Source organism: Camelus bactrianus, chromosome 19 (assembly GCF_048773025.1).
Source record: "Camelus bactrianus isolate YW-2024 breed Bactrian camel chromosome 19, ASM4877302v1, whole genome shotgun sequence".
In the NCBI taxonomy this organism is placed as follows: domain Eukaryota; kingdom Metazoa; phylum Chordata; class Mammalia; order Artiodactyla; family Camelidae; genus Camelus; species Camelus bactrianus.
In genome coordinates this window covers 19,615,618-19,628,289 of record NC_133557.1, presented here as the reverse complement: position 1 = coordinate 19,628,289, position 12,672 = coordinate 19,615,618, and the positions used below count along the sequence as shown (strand labels likewise).

The 12,672-nt window shown below is 51.7% G+C and overlaps 1 protein-coding gene across 4 annotated transcripts in view; it reads right to left on the bottom strand.

Moving 5' to 3' along the window:
- Positions 1–313: 313 nt before the first annotated feature.
- Positions 314–12,672, bottom strand: part of PKIG (cAMP-dependent protein kinase inhibitor gamma) — a 61,777-nt gene continuing 49,418 nt past the window's right edge. For all 4 annotated transcript variants that reach the window (XM_074347324.1, XM_074347326.1, XM_010958700.3 and 1 more), the window contains 2 exons: positions 4,815–4,988; positions 314–1,039 (listed from right to left, as the gene is read on the bottom strand). In XM_074347324.1, the coding sequence (XP_074203425.1) occupies positions 960–1,039; positions 4,815–4,962 (228 nt within the window). In that variant the 5' untranslated portion in view covers positions 4,963–4,988 and the 3' untranslated portion in view covers positions 314–959. The remainder of the gene's footprint in view (positions 1,040–4,814; positions 4,989–12,672) is intronic.

The following is a 12,672-nucleotide window of genomic DNA, read 5'->3' as shown; positions in this document are numbered from 1 at the left end:
CTTTTGAAGAGTTATCTGCTTAAACGCTCCCTGAAATCTTAACCACTCCAACTCTAGGTCCTAAGGAGAAAACTTTCCTTGGAAGTTCTGGAAGCTGTGGACTGGGGTGAGGGAGAGGGTGAGATGAGGAGGACTCATCGGACACCAGGCTGAGGATCTGCACGGCCTCTGCAGGACCCCAGTATCTTCTCAGGTACTTCCTTCCGTGAGAGCCTGGGGAAGCCATGGGTCCCAGCTAACTGAAGACTTGGGGAAACAAGACCCAGCCCCTGCTTTTGCTGTTCAAAGGAGAAACCATCTTAAACCAGTCACATAAATCATCAGCATTTATTTCCTGGGTCGTAGGTGTCACTTATCTTGGTAGAAGGGGCGAAGGGTTGATCAGATAGTTTTGAGCACAGACCCCCTTCTGTAGGAATGGATCTGTGAAGCTCCAGGAGGGAACTCAGAGCTGCAGAGACGGTCAAAGAGTTTAGTTTACCATAGCCTCCCCCACACAAGAAAAGTGAATTGTCAGCTCCTTTCCTCTCTGCTGAAAAAGGTTTAACGTTTTTAAAAAGTTTAAAAGTGCTCTTTAAAAAAGGGATAAGAAGGTCTTGACCCAGAGGCCAGGGTTGGAGGAGAGAGGGCAGAGCTGGGATGTGGTCCCTGCCCAGGCTGCTCACCCAGGTGGGCAGGACCAGCTCCTGAGTCCCGGCGCCCACTGAATAAATAACATCCTGTGGTGACAGTGTCTTGAAAGTGTCCCCAGGTGCAGTGAGGAGGTGGTAGGAGCATGGAGCCTAGGGGTGTGGGCAGAGAGCTTTCCCAGGGTAGGGGCCATGGGAGCCCCTGGGGGCTGCCTTTCAGTCTGGCCTGGCTTGCCTGGAACACAATGCTCAGAAGAGGCTGCTGGGCCAGTGCCAGGGCTCCCCGTCCATAGCGTGTCTCTCTTCCAGCCTCCTTGGGCAAGGTCACATTCAAGATGAGGTGGTCCCATCGCTGCTCTCAGGCTGGTTGCTAGCTTCCTTGTCTGGGGTGCCCACCTCCGCCTGTCCTTCTGCAGCGGAGAGAGAGGAGCGTATACATGGAGGGAAAGCGTTAGGAGAAGGTCTAGAAGGACCTGACCGAAGTGGCAACAGTGGTAAGCCCTGGGGGAGCTGGACAGGAGCTGGATTGGGGTGGGGGTGGCCAAAGGGAACTTTGTAACACTTTGATTTCTACAAAGAAAATTCATGCACTACTACTAGTATAATTAAGGTCAAGTAAAGGCCAGGATTGTGGGTGGATGCTGAGAGCATCAGGCGAAGGGCTGTTGAGGGTCAGGATACATGTGTGGGTTCTGCAGAGGGAGAGGGCAGTGCGGAGTCCCAGCATGTCCCAGTGCTCAGCAGATAACAGTTTTTGTAAGACAGCAAAGGGCACCGGACTAGGCTAGCTTAGGGGAGCAGCAGGGGTGGCCTACAGCAGAGGAAGGGCCCATGGCTGTCCTGTGTCCTCACCAGACCAAACATACACCTCCCTCTGTGGCCTGTGTCTTTGCATCCTTAGGCTAAGCCCTTCACGTGACTAAGGAGAAACCACCTTGCACCCAGCTCCAGAGGCTGCACACAGGCACATACTTTCTATGCAAGTCCACACAGCAGCCTGGAAATGTGATGAGCATCACATTATGGTACAGATGAGAAAACCAATGCTCAGAGAGGTGAACTGATTTGCCTGAGATCACGTGGTGGAGGGAGCAGTGTCCCTGCCACTAAAGCAGCATCCTCTGGGGTTTATTCAGACCTGTTATGGAAGCCGCCTCCTTCTGCCCTAGCAGCCGTCACCGGAAGTGGGTGTTAGTGGTAGCGAGTGGTGTGGGCAGAACTTGGACACCTGCCCTCCACCCCCAGGGTACCTCCTATCCTGGGGCAGTGCCTGTAGCAAAGACTTGATCCTAGAGGGCCCTTCTGGACCACGAGTAGCCCAACAAATTAGACTGCACTTCAGGCAAATTTCCAGCTAGTGATGCCCTATTTGGCCCTGAGCCTCCCGCCCTGGTGAGCAGGAACAGCCTCGTTAGATTCCCGAGGAACTGCTGCTCTGCCATTTCCTTGCTGTGGGACTTGACAATTTAATTAATTTCTTTGAGCCTCTGCTTCCTGATCTATGAAGTGAGGATGGTGACACTTCTGTCCCTTTGTGGTCATCTGGCACATGGGAACAGCTTAGCCAGGGGTTAGGTTTTCTCTGAGCCAGTCCCAGTTCTCTCCTGGCATGGAGAAAAGGTCCCCAAGCACCTTCCTCTCCAAGCAGCACCCCTGGGACTCATTTGGGGCAGAGCGTGATTCAGAAAGTTCACGGTCACATACACCAAGCAGTGCGTTCATATTCCTTCATGCCTTGCTGACTGTTTATCTCTCACTGTTAGGCCAAGTAAGGAAATACTTGTGCTCCCCACGTAAGGAAATATCAGAGGACAAAGCTGTGCACACAGTGTGCTTGGGGAGCATTAAGACACAGGATCTGGGGAGGCTGGCACCTGTCCTTCAGGACAGCCTAAGGCCATGCCCTCTCCCCTGCCCTGGCTGTGCACCCGTCTCCCAAGCTTTAATTTAAGCAAACAGATGCTCCGGGACCTTATCCAGGGTCTGCAGGGTCAGAATCTGTATTCTCTGTATCCCACTCCCTTGGTGAGTCTGCTGGACTGAGCCCGACTTGCAGACCTACCGATGGAAACTGCTCCTGGCAGGGCCTACTGGAAGGCCCCTCAGCCAGTCACATGGCCAGCACTACACCTTCCTCAGGTCCCCTTTTAAACTGTCAGTCACCCTGGCAGGCAAAGACTGGGACACTCGGACACCTCAGGGGTTTTGAATCGGACGGGGTAACAGGCGTTGGAGGGCCTGGGTACGTGGATGAGTGGCTCCAGCTGAAGTTGAGGGAGACAGAAAACAGTTCACCAGAGCAGACTCAGAAGCCCTGGCAGCAGGCCCAGCCTGGCAGCTGGACATGCTGGTCAGTGAACAGCCACTGACTAGGCACCGATACCGTGTACCCAACACTGCCAGGCACTGACGGCACAGGACGCAGATCCCCGGAGGGAGGAGCTCCTGGCCTAATGGAGGGGCACTGCGCTACGTGGGACAGTGGGACAGTGGTGGCGCCCGGAGAAGAGGCGCCTCCTCCTGCCTGAGAGGGGACGGTCAGAGAGGGCCTCTCAGCAGAGCTGTGTGGGTCTCTTAAGAGGAAAAGCAAGCCAGGCAAGGGAAGGAAGAACCAGACAGAGGGAGCAGTCTGGCCCATCAGGAACTTTCAAGAAACATACGTACCCTCCTCGGGCTGGATCAGAGGCACAGGGGAGAAAGATGGGAATAGAGGCTGGAGGTGAGCTGGGTGAGACCCGGGGAGGCTCCCATGCCTGGTGAGGCGTTTAGGCCACAGGCCAAGGGAAGGCTGACAGACCCCTGAGAGGGAAGGTGCAGGGATGGAAGGTGGGGTTCCTCAGGCAGGGTGCTAGAGGCAGTCAAGTTCTCATTCTAACTACATTAACTTGCTGGGCAACCCTGAGCAAGCCATCCAACTTCTCTGGTCCTGCCTGTCCAACTGTACTGGGAGAAGAGTGGGCCAAGCCCCCAGACCAAAAATAGGTCATTTTTGGCCAGCAAGGGCCAAGGGCTTTGGACTGGGGGGCTTCACAGGGAAAACAGGGTCGTGGCCCTCCAAGGACATCTCATGGGAGACACACAGAGAGCCCGACAGTGCAGCATGCTGTGGGAAGCGATGTGACGGACTGACATGGCCTCTGTGTGCTGTGGGGACTGACATGGCCTCTGTGTGCTGTGGGGACAGGGACAGGGACTGACATGGCCTCTGTGTGCTGTGGGGACAGCAGAGCAGTGGGACCAGAGAAGGCTCTTGAAGGAAGGTCCCAGAGTTGACCAGTTAGCTGAACAGAGTCCACTGGAAGGATGGAGGGAGGAGGGTGACCTGGGCACTAAGTTGGGTGGCGGTGCAATTTCCTCCATTCACTCATTCCACCTGTGGCTTCCAAGCACCTGCTATGTGCCAGCAGAACAGAAGGCCCTGCTCTCCGGAAGCTCATTCTAAACACACAAGACCTTATCAGAGAGTGGTGAGGGTCATGGGCTTGGGGAGGGATGACTGGGCTGTCAGGGAAGGCCCCTCTGAGCACCTGGTACCTGACCTTTGGCCTAAGGGAGAGACAACAGCCACAGGACTGGGTGGGGCTGTTCTAGCAGAGGAAATGGCCAGAGATGAAAGGCCCTGAAGGGGGCAGACCTACACCTTGACAGAAACAGACCAAAGGTGTGAGTGGAGGGCAGACAAGGAGGGGAGGGGCAGCACCCGCTGAGGTCTGAGAGGCAGGGCAGGGCCTGGGCCCAGAGTAGGGCACAGGGACGAGTTCGGCTCCACTAGGTAGGTTGCCACTGGGGGATGTGAGGGCAGAAGCAGGATGGGGCGGAAGGCTGGCAGCTGGACTGCAGGAGGACTGGGGTGGGAGGCGGGGAAGAGACTGCTGCAGTGCTGAGTGGCCTGAGCCAGGTGGTGGCTGTGGGGATGGAGAGAAGCAGAGGGGCTGGGGAGGGTCCTGGAGGAGAACTGAGGACTAGTGGATGGACTGGGAGGCTTAGGGAAAGGGGGGACCCGAGAGTCCTCATGGCGTGAAATGCTGCACCCTTCAGCCTAGAGACTGGCTGGACTCTGCCAGGAACCATGGGACTGGGGCCTGATTTAAAAGCAGTTCTTTTCCCTGAGAAAGAGTGGGCAGGCTAGGACTCAGAGGCCAGCCCCTGAGCCCAGAAGAGGGTCGCTCACATGAGGGTTCTGACCTGCCCCCTCGAGGGCTAGCTCGCCCATGTCGCCAGCCAGCTTCCGCACGCTCACGGCCTCGGAGTCTCCCTGGATGTCAGGGACCGCATTCCGACGGCCTGTCCGGTCACAGGAGATGAAGTCCGAGTAGGAGGACTCGACTTCCATCACGCCTGTCGCATCGCTCTTCAGGCCTGTGGGGACAAGAGCAGGAGGGCAGACGTGAAGCCTCTGCGTACTGCAGGAAAGACTCAGCTCTGGGCCCCAGCACTGATGTTTTCCAACAAAATGACAGTTATTGACTTGATCACTGAAGACAAAGCAGAAAGCACAGAAAAGTACAAAGAACAAAATAATTCATCCATAATTTTGTACCCTCCAAAATCACCACCATTTTAAAGAACACCCTTTATCTTTAAGTTAATGATAACCATCTACATGTTTATCCATCTAGACATTTATCCACATCATATGCCAGGCACTGGCTAGGTGCTACAGATGCAGCAATGAACAAGTCAGCCACAGTCCCTGCTCTCGGGGAGCTTACAGTCTACTGGGGAATTTAGGGTAATTACCTAATACTTAAGTAATTATGCAGTGTTCAGGGCTTCCAGGGGGGAAGGCAGGGTGCTGGAGTGACTACCAGGGCCTGACCCAGGCCAGGAGTCGGGAAGTGACATTTCACCTGAGATCAAGGAGGAATAGGCATTAGACAAGGACTGAGGAGCGAAGGGCACGGTGGGCTGGAAGAACTGTAAGAGCCGTGGGCTGCAGTGTGCGGGAGATGGGCCGAGACCCTAAGGACGCTGCTGAGCTGGGCAGGGGCCCCATTACACCTCGTGAAGGATCAGATCAGCATTTTCAAAGATGACTCTGCCACCTGGGGTTGAGCAGGGCCCGGAAGGGGGCCAGCAATGGGGGCTCCTGCACAAGTTCAGGTGTGAGACGCTGGTGGGTGGACCAAGGAGGTGGTGATAGACAGGTTCTGGATGTCATTTGGAGGAAGGATCAACAGGACTTGGTGTTTGACTGATGCGAAAGTGACATTTCTGACATAAATAAGCAGGTGAATAGCAGTGTGGTTTGAGATGGGGAGTGAAGGCGGGGTGGAGATTGAGTTCATTCTGTCATGTTATCCTTGAGATGCCTGTGAGGACCCCTAACCCCCAGGCAGAGGTAGAGTAGGTACACAGTTAGGGGGCTGGAGCTCAGAAGAGACGGGGGATGGGATGGGGAGGAGAGACAGGAAATGAGGAGTTATTGCTACAGAGATGGTGATTAACAGCCCTGATGGCTGATTTTACAGCCGAGAGAGAGAAGAGAACCACATATATAAATAAGAGCCATATACATGTAAACAATTATTTGGAGATCAAGTTATTTTATAGCTTACCCTGGAACAAGCCATTAAGGGATCTCTCTAGATGATTTTTGTACACATGTACTTGGATGTACCATCATTTATTTCACTGGTTCCATAAAAATGAACATGGAGGTGATTTCCAACTTTCCACCATTAGACACGGCACTAGGTCTTTATATAAATATTTGTGCCTATCTCTAGTTATTTCCTTAGAGCATATTCCTAGAGGTAGAATTGCTGAGCTAAAGGGAAATGGGGAAATAAATTTTAAGACATTGATTTGACACATTTCCAAGTTGCCCTCCTGAATGGCATAGTGTGGTGTTTATAATTTTAAAAAATTAGGAAATAAAACATATAAATTCAGTTCTGTTCCTGTTTATATTCCCACCAGCAGCCCATGAGATTGTCCATTTATCTGCACCCTTGTCAACAATGGTTATTACTATCATGTACTTTTTTTAAAAGGCTAATCTGCTAGGGCAATACAAACACCTCTCTTTAAGTACCTATGATTTTCTCAAGGCAATCAAATCACACAGTCACCACATGGACTCTGGCCACTTGGCAGACCCTGAGTTAGGAAGTGGGAGAGGGGGAGGTCTAAGCCACTGCCTGGCTGTCAAAGTTCTCAGTCCTCCCGGGTGAGATGGGCCCAGCAATTCCCAGTTCTAGACACACGCATGCAATTCCAATGCTCTCTGTTGTGTGTGGATGTTTACTGCAGTCAGTGATAGGGAAGCTCCCAAGTGTCCCTCAGAAGGCCAGGCATTACATGAGCTATAAAGTTATTCATGAAAAAGAGCTGCACCAGATGGATGTGTACTGGCACAGCAAAGTGTCTCAGTTAACTGAAAAATGCAGGTTGCAAAACACCACCTTAAAGAAAACCCAGTTGCTATGGGGAAAGACATCACATAAAAGGAAAAAACCTTGCCGAGTATGGTTCTTTGCGACTAAGGGGAACTTTCACTTCTAAGATTATATGTTTATAATGCTAGGAGTTTTTATAAGCCCAAGTGATTGTGCAATGCTTTCAGAAAGTAACTGACATTGGCAGGAAGTGCGCGGAAAGCACCCAGGGTGGGGCTCAGTAAGTGCTCTGTGCTCTGTGTGTGTCGGGGCGGGGGGTGGTGGTGAAAGGAAGAGAGGCTGGCCAGTATGAAGGGCTGGACCCTCGTCTCCCTACGACACCAAGCCCAGAAGAGACACCTAAAGAATAAATTAGGGGCATTCAAAGGTCAGACAAGGGAGACAGGGAGGTGTCCTGTAGTAGAAAGAGAAAAGAACAAGAGACATGACCCTGTGTTATGAACTTGGCTCCGGTCTCACCAGACTTGGAGCAAGACTCCCTTTCTGGGCCTCTGTTACCCCGGCTATAAAACAGAATAAAAGCGGGGCCAGAATTCTAAGGCCATCCCTCCCATCTCCAGCAGAGGGCGCACCCAGACTATTTTTCTTAGCTGCCTTGAGAGAAAGTTGCCCTAGTTACGCTTTGGCTCCTCCTTAGCAAAAAAAAAAAAAAAAAAAAAAAAAAAAAAAACCAAAACCAAAACAAAACAAAAAAACCCGAACTCTCTGAAGTCCCAGAGGTGGTTCTTCTGTAGGTCACACAAGTTTCACTCCTACACTCCCTCTGGGGAAACTGCTCAAAGCTTCAGAACAGGGGAATAGCCTGTTGCAATAACAGTAGTAACACAAAATAAAAATGATGACGGTTCTAACAATAATAGTAAAGGCAACATTTACCAAGCCACTATGTTTTCTATACCTCACTGACTAAATTGACACGATAGCCTCTGAGGTCAGCAGGGTGAGTTTATAACCATGACTTAGTAAGGTCTCAGGAGGACCCACATCTGCTGGTGGGAGGGAAAAGAGCCTGGGCAGGCCACACCAGCTCCCCGAGTCCCATCTCCTCAGCCCTTGTCCTCCAACCAGAATGTTGACTCCAAGGGAAATGGTGTTTGTTTCTGTCTGGATTTCCACCAGGCCAGACTGAAAGGCCTAATCCTGGCAGCTGGAACACATGCTCTGGCTGCTCCATCCTCAGATACTCAACCAGGGCCTGGCAGAGAGTAGGTGCTCAATAAACACTGTCGAATTAAATTTGAATTGTCTGCCTGCCTGCCTTCCCTCCATCCCTCTTTCCCTGTCTGTGGGGATGACTAGCCCTTGTTGGGGCTGGTGGAAAAGCCTCCATCCACTGTAGACGGCTGTGCTGATGTTCTGGCCCGGGATTCCTAGCATCTGACACTGTGGCATAGAGTTAAAGGCTCCATCTACAAGACTAGCTTCCTGCTGGAACAGACACCCTGGGGCTTTGGATCCTGCCCTTGTCTGGCTGATCTTACTTACAAGCTGCCCAGGGCAGAAAGCTAGCTTTCCTGGCTCAGAGAGGGAAGTGTGCCAAGCTCAGAGCCCTATCCTGGAAGATGCTAACTGAGGCCAATGAGGTCCCAATGCCCCAACTCCATCCCCCCAGAATTATTTCCCAATTGATGAACTTCAGAGTTGTTCCTGTAAAAGCATAACTGCCATATTAAAGGATATGTGAATTTTTTTTTAACTGAATAGATGGGGCCAAATTTTCCTCCACAGAGGGTACTCCCATCGGGCATATGTGAGGAGAGCTCTGTTTCACCAGCACGGTCCTCGCCCCGCCCTCCAACCTGAAAGATGATGACAGTACCTGGCTGTTTCAGCTTGTACTGCTCCTGTGTGGGAAACTGAGTTTCTTTCCACGTGTTCTTCCTTTTCTGCACACTGTTTTTTCAACTCCTGATGCCCATTTTTTTCCTAGTGGATTGCAGCCCTTTTTCTTACTGATTTTTTGGAGTTCTTTATATACTAAGACAATTGGTCTTTTACCTTAAGAGGCATTACATGTAGTTTTTACTTGTTATTTGTTCTGTTTTTGACATTTTTCCATGCACACATTTTTTTCTATTTATGGAGTCATATAGATATTTTATTTTATGATTTCTGGACTCTGGATTATATTTAGAAATAAATGTCTTCCTCACTGTCAGATTAGTAAAGAATTCTCCCTTATTTCTTATACTTTCACGGCTTTATTTTTCATACTTAAAATCTTTGATTGATCTGGAATTCATCTGCATCAGGTATGAGTTAGAGATCTACCTTAATTTTTTCCATTTATCTCAAAACCATCTGTGGAATCATCAGACTGAAAGGGCTTCCCGAGCTCAGCCAGACAAGCCTCTCATTAACAGCTTGGGAAACCGAGGTTCAGAAAGGGAAAAGTGACTTGCCCGAAGTTCCTGATTCAGTGATCCAACCTCCTGGTCCAGAGCTCTTTCTCCCACACCTCCCTGCACCCCTGGGACACCTCCCTGCACCCCTGGGAGCCCCCAGTGACATGACACATCTCTGAGGGGGTGTGTGTTTGGTAGATGCCCAGTGCTGGCATGCAGCCCAGTGTCCCTGTTTACTAGCTCGGAGACCTTGGACAACTCCTTTCACTCTTCTGGATCCCAGTTTCCTCCTTAGCAACATGGAGAGAAAATAACACCCTGCTGCTCAGGGGCTGTTGTGAAGCCAATGAGACAACGCGCACGTAAAGAGTCTGATAGGATGTGTGGAAGGTAAGACGAATTAATAAGTCATTACTGCGGTCCAGTTTCACTGCAAGACTATCAGTAAAAGTATCTTTGTGACGTTTTCTTTCAACTCCTTTGTTTTCACTCTATGTTTAGTGATGCACAGAGGGCAAAACCATCACTTCCTGCTTTTATGCTTTACGGAGCTGAGTGGAACATGGTGCCCTGGCTGGCACATGTATCGCTATATCCGAAAGGCCGAGCTAATAGTTGAATTGAAGCTCAATGGATATTTCATGAATGAGTGAATAACAGAAGATGGTCTAGATCCAGGGTAGAAAGAGTGCAGGGTGTGCAGCCCTGCACTGCAACAGCAGCCAAAGGTCTGGCTCCATCTCCTTGCAGCAAGGTGACCTCCGATGGGTCTCTTCCTCTCTCCCAGCTTCCTTCCCCTATCTGAATAATGAAGGTTGAAATAATGATCTCTGAATCTCTTCCAGCCCTAACATTTCTGTATTTCTTTCATTCATTCAGTGTTTACTGAGCACTTTTTATATGCTAAGGCACTGTGTCACGTATGGGGTATACACTGGGGACTAAAAAGATACAACATGATAAAGAGGAAAAGGCACTGAACAGGTAAATGAATCCATCATCACAGATTGTCATAAGTGCTGTGGAAGAAGAGAACAGGATTCTCTGTGGATGGATGGCTCAGTTAAAGGTTGTATAATCAGGGAAGGCCTCCTAAGGCTGTGACCTTGGGCTGAGATCTGCAGAAATGTTAGCAGGTGATCCTGGCAGAGTCAACCACAGCCAATCTGGGTCTACAGCGATGTAGCATCTCCTATCTCAGCTGGAGCCCTACGGGATGCTCAAGAGTGATGCTCTTTTGCCTTTCCTCATCTTCGAGAGGATTGGGGAGCCTTCCTGGGATGAGGCATTTGACCCCAAATCCCAAGAGGGAAAGGAAGAGCCCTTGTGCGCCCAGACCCTGGCGGCTCTGGGGTCAGAGGCTGCACTCTGGCAGGTGCTCCCTCTGGGCACCGCTGGGTTCCCTGTGGGAAGCCATCTCTCCCTTTGGTTTCTCATTCTCCCCCCTGCTCTGTAGAGTGAAGAGGCCCCAGGCTCCGCCAAGAGCTACACGGTCTGTTCCAAGTCTGCAGCTATTGGTCCTCGATGCTCAGGCACATTCCATTACAGCTCCAAATTGTTTCCCAAATATACCAGAAAGGTCATTTCCTGTTATTTTTCTCTTTTTTAAAAATTAAATATTTGCAGAGACCGTACAAATACGAAAGCAGACCATTTTGCAGTGGACACAGTACAGAGTGGGACTTGGTCCCCTGGGATAGGCCTCCTCCGGGGTGGGGAAAATGCTTTCTAAGGCTTCTCTGAGGGAAGAAAGGGCCATGGAAACCCAATAAATACCAGGGCCTCCTGAGCTGGCATTCCTCAAGTTCAGAGGGAGCGGCTTTCCACTGTGATGGACAGCCAGAACCAGAGTCACTGAGGTCCGCAAAAAGACAGGGCCCCAAACTGAACACACTCCCAGAACCTGGGAAAGGGCAGGTCAGCTGGTTCTAGCCACGTGCAGCCTGCTGGCCACTGGCCCCAAACTCTGTCTAGTGCCTGAGGGACACACACAGAGTGGAGTCGCCAGAAAGGAGCCGGCACCCATTCAAAGAGCCCCCAGTGAGGCAGCGGGCGGGGCCTCTGGCCTCTGCACCCAGAGGGCCACAGCCTTGCAGCCCCCGGGGCCAGGGGAGGAGAGGCCTGCTTCGGGTGGAGGCCGCATGGTGAGGAGGAAAGGGCAGGGTGCTGGAGTCACACGAGGTCCCCATGGGTACCCTTCTCAGATCATGCCTCTCCAGGGGCCTCCCTCCAACCTGTCAGGCCACTTCTCAACCTCCTCCACGCAGGTGCCTCCTCTGTAAGGGACCTTTGTGTTAGAGGCCCTCCAGCCCCAGGACCAGGCCTGAGTTCTCTTCTCTATGTGACCTAGGGGTTCTCACCCTTTCCCTTAACAGTTTGTGCCAAGGACTCCCAAAGAGCCCCAGGCCTCTCTTAACAGCTCTAGATTTGCAGTCTAACTGCCTGCTTCTCCTGGCCCTGGGACAACTCCCCAGCATTTCAGGATTCAAGCGTGCAGCCACAAGCGTGCTCCCTCCAGCCTCCCTCAGCTCAAGATGCTCAGGCTGGGGCCAGCCTGGGTGGATGGAGGCTCCTCCTTCTTCACTCATGTCCAGTCTGTCACCAAGTCCTGTCATTTCTACTTGCAAAACAGGTCCTGAATTTGCTCCCTCTCTCCTCCAAGCCCCCACCTGGTAGCTATCATTTCTCAGCGGCACCTCACCCCCACCGTGGTACCTCCTCACCACCTCCCTGCTCTCCACTTGCCCTCGCCCCAAGTCTGTGTTCTGCACAAAGGCCACGGGGATATCTGCAAATCAGACACTGGGTCATGTGATTCCCCTGCTTCATTCAATTTTCGAAGCTTTTCCACTCCAAAGCTGGCAAAACCCAAACTCTTCACAGCAGCCCCTGACGTCCTGCACTGATCTGGCCCTGCCTTCCTCTGTGACCTTTTGTCTCATTTCCATTTTCTTCTTGGCCCATTTTGGTCCTTAGTTCCTCAAAGCAGCTCTTCCTGACCTTGGGGCCTTCATGAGACTGTTTACTCTGCCTGGAACATTCTCTGTCACTCTGCTCTTTACGGAGCCTCTCAAGTGGATTCCCGGCCCTGCCTTTTCAAACTCCCCGGCTCTGAGACCCTGACACGGGGCACCCTGTGGGTTGTGAGGCCTCCAGAGTCCCTGTGCCCGCAACTCCGGCATGTCTGGAAGGCCCGGCTGAGCGCCTGGAGTCTAGTGCGGTGTGGTGAGCACAGCAAGGGCCTGGGGTCGCTCAGATTCTGCTCCTAGGGCTGGGTACCTCACTGACCACAGACTC